The 14490-nt window shown below is 30.0% G+C and overlaps 1 protein-coding gene and 1 pseudogene across 1 annotated transcript; both read right to left on the reverse strand.

Moving 5' to 3' along the window:
- Positions 1-1703: 1703 nt before the first annotated feature.
- Positions 1704-2900, reverse strand: LOC150033151 (serine/threonine-protein phosphatase 7 long form homolog pseudogene; annotated as a pseudogene).
- Positions 2901-10276: 7376 nt separating this feature from the next.
- On the reverse strand, positions 10277-13094 carry LOC120089476 (DNA glycosylase superfamily protein). Its single transcript, XM_039046961.2, has 5 exons — positions 12347-13094; positions 12195-12252; positions 11577-11660; positions 11343-11478; positions 10277-11078 (listed from the first exon to the last, which is right to left on the reverse strand). Exons 1-5 carry the CDS (start codon positions 12960-12962, stop codon positions 10740-10742), a joined length of 1233 nt encoding a protein of 410 aa, XP_038902889.1. The 5' UTR covers positions 12963-13094; the 3' UTR covers positions 10277-10739.
- Positions 13095-14490: the final 1396 nt, after the last annotated feature.

Below are 14490 nucleotides of genomic sequence, written 5' to 3' on the forward strand. Positions count from 1 at the left end.
GATCTATTAATTTATATATAATTGTTTATTAGGTTAGAGACTTATGAAACACAAAATTGTGTAAGTTCAAAATATAAACATAAAAAAATTGAAAATTTAGAGATTTATTAATATTTTTAAAAATTTAAAAACCTTAAACTTAAAATACAAAAGTTTAGAACCCAACTTATAATAATTGAACTAAAAAAACGTATAGAAAAAGTATAAGAGAGTGAGGTTAAATAGAGGAAAAGTGGAGGATACAATATAAAAATTTAAGCTAGAATAATTTTGAGGATTGTGCATTCCTAAATTTTCAACCGAATTAAGTATTTAACTTTTTATTTCATGTCCAATAAATCGAAAACATAAAAGAACTAGATAAAATGTATAAATATAATGCTTCGTTAAATATAGGAGTCAATTTTAATATAATATAATTGTTTGTTATGTTAGGGACTTGTAAAACATAAAATTGTAAGTTCATATATAACACAAAATTAAAATTGAGAAGTTTATTTTATATATATATATATAGAGGCATCTATAGATATGTGTATTGATATAATAAAAATGTGCAATAATTTATCGGTCCAATTGATGAGCATTACTGTGTTCTTCCTCGATATAACCAACATATAATAATTATATGTAGATTTTATTTTAGTTAAGAAAATGTACCAAATTTTTTTCTTAAAAAAGTATCATATTTCTGATTTTTTTAAAATAACATTTTTTTAAAAAATATAATGACAAAAATAGAGATGAAGGGAAACCTTACACCTATTGATAAAATTGGGATAGTGGAATCGTGTACCCGGTACACGAGTACGTTTAATCCACAACACCAAGTGGATTATTTTTTTTTAAGTTTGTTGACTATTTTTTTTTTAAATTGTAGATGTACAACAATATTAAAATTTTAGGAATTGGTCCACAAATTCCTTCATTATTAAACTTAATTCTATATTTAATCTACAATGAAAATATCTTGCACTCATATTAAAAATATATATATCATGATATTAAAGAATATTTACAATTAGTTCTTTAATGTACAATTTGAAAATGAAAGTTTACATGAAATTTAAAAACGACCCCCTTGGCCCTTACCCCTCCCTCATGTGAGTTGTCTTCGTGTCCCTCTAAATTAGGTTCACCCTGTTGTCGCTGTCATCTACGACGAATACGTCTTTGATCAGTGTCAGCAACATTGAGTCGTCTTGTTTGTTGAATAATACCTTCTACGTTGACCAATGTTTGGTGATACATTGAACTCAATTCTGGTAAGTTGTTCTGCATTGAATATTATTGAACATTGTCGATAAAATTATTCTATACAATAAAATAAATAAATATTAAACAATATTCATATCATATATATGGAAAATGTCTGATTTTAAATCTCTTACCATGCAATAATAGTAAGCGCCGTCAGGTGATAAATAGTCTTAAATTGTACCAGGGAAAGTAGTCGTCTAATACAGCTGACCCATTTGTTAGTTATCCCTATGCACAACGATCATGTCGTCCATGCCAGTAGGATAAATATTCCGCATGGATTCGACACCAGTCTTGGTCGTGCTTACCTTTCAAATCGATCTGGTGTAGTGCTTGGAGTGTATAGGACAACGAAGGTATCGTTTGTCGCAGACCAAACTGTCTCAACACATGATCTGGATGATGCCACTCTATTATATGGAATCATATAAGAGGGTTAACGGTCAACCAGATGTCTTCACCATCACGACAATAATCAGGTAAGAATGATCAAATCTGTTGTGTATATAGCGTCCAAATAATCTGACAAAAAACAAATAATAAATATACATATAAAATGTTTTAAATATTCATTTATATACACATTTACTATTTGATTGTGCATCAGCATGTCGAATATTTTTCTGTACACGAGCAACATATTTGCTGACTGTTCAGAGGCAATTAATACACCACCCCATCTAAAATTATAAAAAATACAATTAATTTATATTCTTACATAAAATGGTAATGAAATAAATATATAAATGAAATAATACCTAGCAATAAGTAGACGATGATCTGGGGCCTGTAGCTGGACTTGTGGTGCTATAATTGGAAATCGATCATAAGTCCATACTTGTAATAGTATCAGTGACCCCACTATTTTCAATGGTTGTGCATTGGAAGCCCGACAAAGTTCTCTATACAACCATGCAAGACATGCACCACCCCACGAGTACGTACCAGCATGCTCGAAATCAGACAATAGTGGGAGGAACATGAGATGCACTAGAGTATTTGACTTGTCAGCAAATAAAAATCCTCCAATAAGCTGTAGGATGTATGCTCGTGCGTACCTACGTACGCTGATGTCGTCGACATCAGGAGGTAATTTTGGAAACTGGGACATCAACCAAGGGATACTCAATCTTGATCCCTTCAGATCCTATGGTAAAATGCCTAAGAGCTCTTCACAAATGTTCTCCCAGTCATACTGTAGTGAACCTGTCAATGGTTGCCCGTCCACTCGTAACCCAAATTGTATGGCAACATCCTGCAGCGTAATCGTACATTCCCCACAAGGTAGGTGAAATGTGTGAGTTTCTGGTCTCCAACGCTCAACTAGAGCAGTAATAAGGTGCCAATTAAGATGGATGAAACCAATTTGTGCAACCCCAAGAAAACATATCTGCTGAACATATAGAATAATGTGGTGATCAAATGGGATAGTATGGTAGAGCGGTTAATTCAAATTAAGAACTACCATGCTATTAGAGAAAAGATTTAGAGTGGTTCATTCAAATTAAGAACCGCTCTAATCCTTTCTCTAATAGCATGGTAGTTTACGTGTTTATCTATTCCGTCTAGTATAACGATTTTATTTATTGTAAAAATCGAACCACAAGATATAAGGTGATCCCACACGAGAACACTTCCATTGCGGGATTTGATCCCTTTAGATCCTTGTATGTCTTCATATACAGTTCAAGACTCATAAGATAACCTTAGATGTTAGCTTATTGGATTTATGGTTATTAAGAAAAAATAGACAACAACACACACAATAACATTTATTGATTTAACATCTATAACACTTTATTGATGACGGTCAATTAATAACATTTATTATCTATGAGTTTTCGGGCATAAAATTAGATATTATATATGAAAGTGAGAATTCTGAACCAAAATCTGTTGAAGATTGTCGACATAGAAAAGATTTGTTTTAGTGAAAAGAAACAATTGAGGCGAAATTAAACTCACTTTCAAAATGCCAGGTTTTTTTACCAGTGGTCCAAACACCAGAAGGTGTCAAACCTGTGGGATACAGATGAGCATTTGTAAGAAAGAGAAAAGAAAATAATGTGGTCACAAGATATAAAGCAAGACTAGTTATACAAAGTTTTTCACAAAGACCTGATATTGATTACGAGGATACGTATTCTCCAATGGTGGATGCAAAGATATTTAATTGGTCTGATTGTGTATAAAAGTCTGGACATGGATCTTATGGGTGTAGTCACGGCATATTTATATGGATTTCTTGATAATGATATTTTTATAAGAATCCTACAAGGATTTAAGGTACCTGAAACATATAAGTCAAATTCTCGGGAATTGTATTCAATAAAGTTACAGAGATCGCTATATGGATTGAAAGAATCAGGACAAATATGGCACAATCTCCTGAGTGGATATTTGTTGAAAGAAAGATATCAAAATAATCCAATATGTCCATGTATTTTTATAAAGAAATCACAATCAGGATTTGCTATTATAACTGTATATGTTGATGACTTAAATATAATTAAAACTCCTGAAGAGATTTCAAAAGCAATAAAATATCTTTAAGAAATAATTTGAGATGAAAGATTTCGGAAAAACAAAATTTTGCCTTGGCTTGCAAATTAACATTTAGCAGATGAGATATTTGTTCATCAGTCAACTTATACAGGAAAAGTTTTGAAAAGATTTTATATAGACAAAACACATGCATTGAACATTCTAATGGAAGTTCGTTCATTAGATGTGAAGAAAGATATACTTCGACCTCGAGATGATGATGAACTTCTTGGTCCTGAAGTACCATATCTTAGTGCAATTGGTGTACTTATGTATCTTGCTAATAATGCAAGACCAGATATTGCATTTTCATTAAATTTATTAGCAAGGTATAGTTCTTCTCCAACTAAAAGACATTGGAACGAAATTAAGCATATACTCCGCTATCTCCGAGGAATGATTGATATGAGTTTGTTTTATTCAAATAAATCGAATTTTGATCTAGTTGGTTATGTAGATTCTGGATATTTGTCTAATCCACACAAAACTAGATCTCAAACAGGTGATCTATTCACATGTGGAGGAACTGCTATATCGTGGCGATCGGTGAAATAGACTATAACAGCCACTTCCTTAAATCATGTTGAAATTCTTGCAATTCACGAGGCTAGTCGAGAATGTGTATGGCTAAGATCAATGACTCAACACATTCGTGGAATATCAGGTTTGTCTTCTAGTAAAATCTTCCAACAATATTATACAAAGACAACACAACATGCATATCTCAGATCAAATGATGATATATTAAAGCAGATAGAACAAAACATATTTCACCAAAGATTTTCTACACTCATGATCTTGAAAAAAATGGTGACAGTACTATACAACAAATTTGTTCAAAAGATAATCTGGTAGACTTATTTACAAAGTCATTACCTACAGCAGCCTTTGAAAAATTGGTGCACAACATTGGAATGTGGCGACTCGGAGACCTCAAGTGATGTTTTCATGAGGGAGAATAAATATACTGTATTCTTTTTAAGAGTATTAGATTATATAAATATGTACTCTCTTTCCTTTATTAACATTTTTTTTCCCAATGGACTTTTTCCTATTAAGGTTTTAACGGGTATATATATAATGGGCATCTAAGGGAGAATATTATAAATATTATAGAAAATAGATGCCCATTAGATGCTCATGCTTAGTGTCTATTGATCATGTGTCATACCCCCATTTTTCAAAGTATTATCCATATGTGCTGTAAATACTCATTCTTAGTGTTCATGTAATCCATCTCATACTTGTCAAATTGCTTATAAATAGTGGCATTTTGTGGGTTTTGGAAGACACACATACATTGGTGAGAAATCCATTTTAAATTTTCACTGAGTCTTCATATTATTAAATTTTCATAATTTTAGTTATTTTATTTTATTATTATATTTTATTATATTTTCTCCATATCCATTGTACTCCGCAATTGCATAGCACCGTTTAAAATTTTTGTAGATAGTTTCATTGTTTTGTAGATACTCTTTTCTCCCAGTTATTCAATAAAGTCATGCAGGTCAAGTAGATTTTGGAGTGTGTTTGGCGAGTTTTCTATGTTTTGTTGGAAATTTTCTCCAGATTCATTATTAAGATAGTTCAGATCAAGCAAATTTAAAAATGATTGTGATGAATACATTAGAGTGTTCAACTTCATCACAATTTTACAAGTATTCGTCTTCTAAATTATATTTATTTAAATGTGTTGTTATCCTAATATTGAATTTTTTTTTTTCCTTTTTGGTAATGTTATAATGTGTATATATATTTGATATATAACTTGTGTTTATAAAAACACGAAATAGGAAGAGAAAAGTTGTTGGACGAAATCACCCTCGCATGCCCAAAGAAGGCAAAATTATGGGTTGCTCCGTAATTGGGCCAGTGACCCCTATGAGCAACTAATAGAGTAGGGATTTCTACATTAAGCCCTTAAAAATAGGTCTATATTAGATTAATGTGTTTAACATTTCATTTTTTTTTTTTTTAAAAAAATCTATTGCTCTTCCTAGTGCCTTCATCTACGTTATATATATATATATTATTCTCTCTCATGCATATATTTTTTGTAATTGGGCCTAGGGCGATCTGGCGACGGGGTAAGCATGAGACGACAAGAACGGCGATGACGAACTTGGAGCGAATGAATGACAATGATGGATTCGGAGCAAATGAACAGTGACAACGGACTCGAAACAGACGAATGGCGGACTCGATTCAGCTTTTAATTTTATTTTTTCCCTATTTTTTATATATTCTGTGATATATATGTACTTTTTTTTAGCTTATGTAGGAAATTTGATATATATTGTGGGATATGTATTCGTTTATTTGATATTAACGAGAGTGTTTTTTTTTATATATTTAGACTTCATGTATTATGATATATATACTGTGGTGTAAATGAAATTTATGAAGATTTATAAACTGTGGTATATTTCATATATTGGTTTATACTGTGATTTATGTTAAACATTGAGTCAATTTCTAATTTATAAACGGTAGTATACTTCATATTTTGGTTAGAATATTTTCAAATACCAAACAAAATGTTTTAAGGTATATTTAAAATAATCATGAATTCATTGAAATATTCTAAGGTAGATTTAAAATAATCATTAATCCGACAAAAAAAGTCAATAAGTTGATACGTGAAAATTGACATAAATAGAAAATAAAATTTCATTAAATGCATTTTTTTCAATTGAAAAATGAAAAAAAATACAATAAATGTATTTTCTTTCTCCAATTGCTAAATGAGAACAATTATATTAAATGCATTTTCTCTCTCTATAATAAATGTATTTTCTATTTTCAAAACTACTTTAGTGATGAAGAGAGTTATATATAAATGAAAAATGTTATAATTGTCCAAAATTAACCATAAAAGTCATCTTTGAAAAAAAACCAAATTTTAAGACATTTATGAAATATAGTATTTTCTTTAGGCCTTCTATGTTAAAACCCAATAGGTAAGAGATTTATATCCTTGTCATATGTGGGCCGAAAAAAAAAACCTAACTAATTCACACACACACACCCAAAAAAGATGATATTAATAAAGCTCAAATCTTATTTTTTTAATATTGAGATATCTAAATTTTCACAACCTCTTATATAATATTTTTCATTGAGTCTATTATAGATAATTTTGGAGCAAAGGCAAAAGCTTCATAACTAAAAAATAGAATAGCAGATGTAACTATGAAAAGACCATAATGGGCCTAGGAGAAGGGGGTGACTCAAGCCAACGACCTCAACCGACCCAAGGCGAACACTTAATAGGGCATGCATTGATCCAAAGTAACATTTTAGACCCAAGATATGGCCTAGGGGAGGCCGAGGCCAAATACGAAACCAATCACGCCCATTGGCCTATAGATTATCTACTTATCCTAAAGCAACTAAAAAATCTTAGGGAATACCATAGGTCAACTTCCTTTATAAATACATCATTATAACTCTATGCGAGATAACTTGAGTCCTGCTCTCAAACACTCAAACTTCCACACTTTTTCACTCTCTGACTTAAGCTAATACCACACTAGTATGCATGTTTACCCTTATGTTCTTTTGTAGGCCACATTCTTCTCTCCAAGTTACAAATTTAACTATTGTTGGTGTCTCATAAAGGTCAGGTGTGTAACATTTGTTTAAAATTTGGCATTAATAAAGTCAAAAGTACAAACTTTATGTCCGTCGAGTTATACTAATTTTAGCATTATTTGTCCATATATATATATACATAAATTAGGACATTTGGATTACAAATTTTTCATTCATGTATTTTAGTTTTGTAAGCCAAACACAATTTTGTGTTTTACTTAAACTAGCAATTTGAAATAATAGAAGTACAAAAGGATTCAAAACTCATCTCAAAGATTTGTACATTCAAATATTTACAAATTTTAAACTTGTAAATTATGCAAACCTTCTAAAACTCATTCTTCTAAATAGTACAAATATAAATTATAAGAATCTAAGGACTTTCTAATTCCCAAGTAATTTTTAGACTTTAAACCAAATACTTCTTTTTTTTATTTATTTATTTTGAAAAAATATACCTTGAAGACGACTTCCACCCATCAAGATATTTTACTTTGAGCAAAGTGTATTACTTTTTTCAATTCTTCAAAAGAAACTTTTTTTTTTTTAGTAACGCTTATTCTAAAAGCATATAATCTCTCCAAACAATTAAAAAGGAAAAAACATATTTGACATAAAAAAGTATATATATATATATATATAATTTCATAAGGTGTGCCAAAGTTATCTTTTCAACGTAAAATTATTATGTTTTACCGCTAATTTGAAAATTTTTCTTTCTTTCTTTCTTTCTTTCTTTTTTTTCTTTTTTCTTTTTTTTTTTTTCTTTTTTTTTTTTATAAAAAAATATATTTTTGAACCTAAATTTCATGTCTAATTCTTCGTTCTATAAGTTTCAAAATATTACAACTTTACTTTTGAAATTTGAATTTGTATTTCAATATATTTAAATTTTTAATCTTGACTCTTCACTAAATATGCTTTTGACCTTTAGTATTAATGTTTATTAATAAATTTTAAATAAGTAAAACAAATTACAATTAATTAGACTTCACTGTTTTTTTTTATCCCTATTATAATTAATCTTATTTTTTTTCTTCATAATCATTTTAAATTAATTAATAGATATTAATGTAAAATACTAAAAGTGAGTGAAAGTTGAGGTTAATTGAATAAATCTTGAAATCTAGATGTCGAATTAGAACAAAATTCAAATCTCAAACGTAAAATTGTAACATTTTGAATCTAGAGACTAAATTGAAATCAAACTCAAATCTTATAAACTAAAAGTATAACATTTTGAAACCTAGATACCGAATGGAAATTGAATCCAAACCTAGAGACCAAAAAAATATTTTTTTTCAAAAAGAAAATAGTTAGGTTAAAAAATATTGATTCATACCCTTAAACATTGGAGTTGTACCACTTAATATACTAAACTAAAAATTATATCAATTTAAATCATGAATTTTTGCAAGTGTATCAACTTATATCCTTCATTATGTTTTTTTATTATTATTTATGAATATCGTGTGAGACTTAAAATTTCATCAATTAAACTCCTAATCTTTCATAAGTAAATCAATATGGACTTAATTTCCTTAATTCTAATAGTCAATTTTTCAAATCCGACATTTGAAGAACTTTACACGTTTAAAGAATTGATGCATGAACAATTCATTTATGACAATTTAAAACTTAAGTCGATACAACTATAAGTTTCACACAATATTTTTTGAACAAAATTAGAAAAAATGTGTAAATTGATATCCTTATAAAAGTTCGAAACTTGATACACTTATAAATTAATACAATCATAATAAGTCTTAAGAGTATAAATTATTTATAAGAAAAAGAATGAGAGAGAGAGAGAGAAAACATTCTTTGAAAATAAAAAAAAGGCATTGAATGCAAAGCTTAAACTCCCAACTGATCAAGATTCTAATGATTTGATATGGTGGACCAAGACTTTTTCTGTCCCTTTAGGCCTTTAAAAACTTGGCAATTTTATATACATTCTTAGTGAAATTAAACTACAAATCAAATATATAAATATATATATTAAAGTCTTTAAATTTGGGGTTTATTCCTCAACAATTTAACAACTCATAAGCCCCAAAAAAAGGGGGATAGAGAGAGGTTGAAGCACATGCTAAGATTCCTATCTTCATTTGTCTTCAAAAAAAGGTTTTGCCTTTTAACAATTGGAACAGCACACCACTACCCACATGATCACCATATAACCATCAAATCAACCACACTCCTTTCCTTTGCCCAATCCCCCACAATATTATTCCCTAAACTAAAACATCTTTTTTCAATCATCTTCTTTTCATTTCTTCATTTACATTTATACCACAATTTTTGGGATTTTTTTCTTTTCCAAAAAACATTATCTTACTGTTTGGGAGGTTAGAATGTAATTAGGATTATCAAAAATTAGAAGAGCGTTTAACTGCGTGAGATATTAAATTAAAGGTGGAACAGTAATAGAATCAATTTATACTCATAAACTTTGGAGATTGTATCAATTTAAACCCTAAACTAAGAATTGGATCAATTTAAACTTTAAACTTTAGATTGTATCAATTTAAACCATGAATTTTGGGATTTGTATTACTTTAAATCCTAAATTAATAATTATATTAATTTAAATCTTGAATTTTTGTAAATATATCAATGTGAATTCTGAACTTTCATAAATATATCAATTTAAATTCTAAACATTCATAAGTGTATCCAAATAAAATATAATGAAAGAGTTTCAATCGATACAATTATTAAATTGATATATTTATAAAAGTCCATAGTTTAAATTATAATATTTGGTAAAACATTGAGTGAGGGTTTGATGGAAGCAAAGTTGGTTATGGCAGAATAAAGCAAAGCAACAGGCTGTTAAAAATAAAGGACCAAAAAAGAAAAAGTCCTAAAATAAAAATAAAAATAATATAATAATGATTAATAATGTTTGAAATTTGGATGGATCACATGGGAATTTACAAAAGCAAACTGACACACTCACATGCCGTTGCCTACCAATTGCACAAGCACATGCTGTCTGTCTTCTATTCTAGCCCTACCACTTCAATTTTTTTTTTTTCTTTTTTTCCCTTCTAATTATACAAGCATTTTCACTAAAATTCCCCCAAAAAAAAAAGAAAAAAGAAAAAAAACACACAAATTAACAACCCCACAATCTCTTTTTTCTTTCATTTTTTTCTCTTACAAGTCTTTTTATATAGACATTAATATACACAAACCCCACAAACCCCCCCCCGCCCCCCCAAAAAAAAAATAGTTATCTAGTTAATTAGCAAGCAAATCATCATTGATTGACTCCTTGTAAAGGTTATCACTTTTTCTTTTTGTCTGTTAATTAAATTCTCGAGTCAATTCTAGAGAGTTTCAGAACCCGCCGTCGCCGTTGCCGTCTCTTCCACTTCCGTCGTCGTCGTCGTCGCCGTAGTACGGCGGCCGGCGGCGATTAACGTACAGTGAAGGTGCCTGTGGCAAGTGGTGAGATGGTCGTTGGTCAGACCGGCGGCTTGCATGAAGGAGTGAACCACCGTCGGTCCGACCGATCGGAAACCTCGTCGGACCATATCTTTACTTATGGTCTCTGATTTTGATGTCTTCACCGGAATTTTGTGGCCGGATTTGTACTGCGGTGAAAATGGCTTGTTGTTCACAAATCCCCAAATGTATTTGTCGAATGACCCAAATTCCTTCTTGATCTGTTTTTTAACCATAAAAATGTCACCAACTAATTCATAAAAGCTTGGAGTAATTAGAATATTAATCAAATGGGGTTGATTATTAAGTCAATGGGTTTGGATTTTACTAATATTTGAGTAGTTTTTAAAATTACTAAAATATTTTTAGGTATAATAAAATGTTATTGTCCATTGTATCTATTATTAATAGAGAATAATTTTTTTTTTTTAATTTCTAAATAAGTCAACTCATTTTTTTATTTAAAATAAATTTAATTTAATTACCTGGAGAATTCGAATTGCATTGTCGACGACTCCTCGGACTCTGTTGATGTCGATGCCATATTCTGAGCTGATTGAAACCATTTGTTTGTCGGAAAAAACTGCCACAATTTCTGAATCGAAACTTGAAAATGCATTTCTGGACAAAGAATATAAATTAAATTAGTGAATTAAGAAAAAAAAAAAAAAGAAGAAAGAAAATGATTAGTTAATTGGAAATTGTTTGTTTTTTAGTACCTGAAATCTTGGCGTTTCTTCAAAATTGATGTCCAATCCGAACCCACCTGGGCTACGCTTAGAACCAGCAATTCAAACAACATCCTGTATTCAATTCCAAGATTCAGTATTTAAAAATTTAATTATATTAGTATTTTTCAATACTCAAAAGAGCATGAAAAATTATAAAATATTTAATAATTTAAAATTAATATTAATAAGTAGAAGTTACCAGTGTACGGGTAAAAATGTTATTAAAATAAAACTTCACCGATCAAAAGTATATATATTTTTTTCTTTTTAAAGCATAGACATTGAAAAGTAGAAAAAGAGTAGTGGTGTTCATAATTAAATTATACATTGATCTCGAATATTTCTAAAATGGTAACTGTGAGTCTCACAACACTTTAATATTATGTTAAATCACCACTAAATTTAAAAGTAAGAGTAAATTTATTATATAAATATTTTAATAAGGTAAATAAATTTAATTTTTTTTGTACTCTAATTGAAGATAGATGAATTTCTATTATTGACCTCGTGGTTTCTACTCAATTTAAATGTCAATTGAATTATGTTCAATTCGACATACTATGTTTGATCCAATGGTTGGTTGGTATCGAGGAGAGAGAAACTCACTTGTCATCATGAACAGGGACGCCCCATTCTTCATCATGGTAAGCAACATAAATGGGATCTAAAAACAGAGAGAAAATTTAAATTAAATTTATACAGAGGAAAATAAAATTAAAGAAAAAAAAAGGTAATTTGTTTTTTTTTCCTTGAATTACCTGAATTTGGAGTGATGAAGCTACATCTTCTATCTTCAACAGCGGGTTTAATTTTAGAATCAAGAGGAACAATTTTTTCAAAACGAGCAGATTTAGATCTTCCATAATGAGCAATTCTCATCTTCCTCTGCGCCTGTTGCAGAGCCACCTGTTCTCTTCTCACGGCGGCGATACTTCCCGGCGACTCAGTGATCAAAGAAGAAGCGTAGCTCAAGGGCGCCACCTCATATCCACCATTATCACAAATCACAACATTCCCATTGCCACCCAATTTGAAGCTTTTCGATTTCTTCCTATCCAACGTAGCTCTCGGCCGTGATACAGACCCGCCACCGTTCGTGGCGGCCGGAATGAGGATCTTGTCGGAGCTGGAGTTCATGGGATTATTACCGTCATTGGCCCGTTTGGTGGCCGGAGGACGGGGGGATTTGGATTTAGGGGAGGTGGGAGAGACGGCGGCGACGGCGGCGGAAGGGGGCTTGAGAGAAGGTTGTTTTTTGAGGGAATTACGGCGATCGAGGACACGGTTGCAAGTGGGTTGAAGGACGGGACGGGCGTTGAATTTGGAATCAACGACGACAGTACTGGCTTCCAAGGCCTCCTCGGAACGACACATCGTTTTTTTGGTTTTTAGTTTTGGGAAAAATGAGAGTGAGAGGATAAGAAGTTTGAGAAATGGAGAATGGGGAATTAGTGAAGGGAGAGGGAATGGGAGAGAGTTGGGTTTTATAAAGGAATTGGATGAGAGATGACAAAGGATAGTTGGACACATTCTACACTCTATTATTAAATTTGCTCCACAACTATAAATATAACAATTAGATTCAAAGTATTAACATATATATATAATATAAAAAAATTATAAAATAAGATAAAATTTAGATAATCTAATAGTGACAGACTATGTCGTTGATAGAAATCTATCTGTGATAGACCATATCGCTGGTAAAAGTCTATCAGTAATATAAGTCTATCGTTGATAAATTTAGCTATATTTGCAATTTTTTAAAAATGTTGCTATATACTTTGTTATTGAAACTAAAAATGCTACTGTTGCAATTACCTTTTTTTTTATTCACTCGATTGTCTAATTACATTTTGTCACGTGATAAAAAAAATTCTAATTTATTAATTACTTTTTAATATTTTTGCTTCAAAGTAACCTGCAAAAAGATGATGACGAGATCTCAATTTTATGAAATATCGACAAAATGTTAATCTGGATAGAAATTTGTGGAAAATTTCTTAAAAGAAAAAATTTAAAAACATATTAAAATTATAATAAATAAATATTTTACACGTTTTAAACAAGTTAAAATACCTGTTATAATATTATATTCACGTTAGATTACATTTTGTTTTTATTGTTTTAATAATTCATTGATTTTATATGATATAATAGAAATGACAATTTACTTCTCTTGTCAATGTCTAATTCACTCAGAATTACTGAGAATCAGAAGAGTGTTGGAATAAGTGAAAATGGATAGCGAAACAGAAATGGGATCATGAAACGTGAAAATAGAAAAATGGTTATACTGAAAACTGTATAAACAAAACTTATTTAATATTATAAATTGAGTCCAAAACACTGAACTAAATATAGATTTAGAACTACATTACAATTCAAATCCATTCTATTACAACGTAAAAAACAGCCCTAATACTATACTAAAAGATGCATCGAAATATTGGGAGAAAGAAAAAGGGCGTTTTGGTTGGGGTTTGGTCTACCATAAAGAATACAGCCTCAAGTGAGGGGCATTGCCTTTTGGGAACTACGCCACGAGGATGACAATGACACACCCTCTTCAATTCTTAATTACTTCTCACTCTTTCCCTTTTTATTTAACCCTCAATTTCTTTCTTTTAACTACCTTGTTTTTTTTTCTTATGCTAATTATAAATAGGTTAATTAAATTATAAGTCGAGCTTTCGATTTATTTTTATTTATTTCTAAATTTTTAAAAGTATTTATTACATTTTTGTATTTTTTTTAATTTTATATCTAACACATTTCTAAATTTTGAATATGGTATCTAATAGGTCACTAACCTATTACTATTTTAAAATTTATGAATTTTCTAGAAGAAAAATTGAATTTTTTTTCAATTAAAATTTAAAAGTTTCAAATATGACAGGAT

Source organism: Benincasa hispida, chromosome 10, assembly GCF_027475165.1.
Source record: "Benincasa hispida cultivar pf3 chromosome 10, pf3_genome.v1.1, whole genome shotgun sequence".
NCBI lineage: Eukaryota > Viridiplantae > Streptophyta > Magnoliopsida > Cucurbitales > Cucurbitaceae > Benincasa > Benincasa hispida.

Excerpts from the sequence above, each read along its gene's own strand:
- LOC120089476 (XM_039046961.2), bottom strand. The coding sequence starts at position 12,962 with ATGTGTCGTTCCGAGGAGGCCTTGGAAGCCAGTACTGTCGTCGTTGAT. Across the intron at positions 11,479-11,576 it reads AAGAAACGCCAAGATTTCAG|AAATGCATTTTCAAGTTTCG; the intron begins GTACTAAAAAAC and ends TTCTTTGTCCAG. Across the intron at positions 11,079-11,342 it reads ATGCAATTCGAATTCTCCAG|ATCAAGAAGGAATTTGGGTC; the intron begins GTAATTAAATTA and ends GTTAAAAAACAG.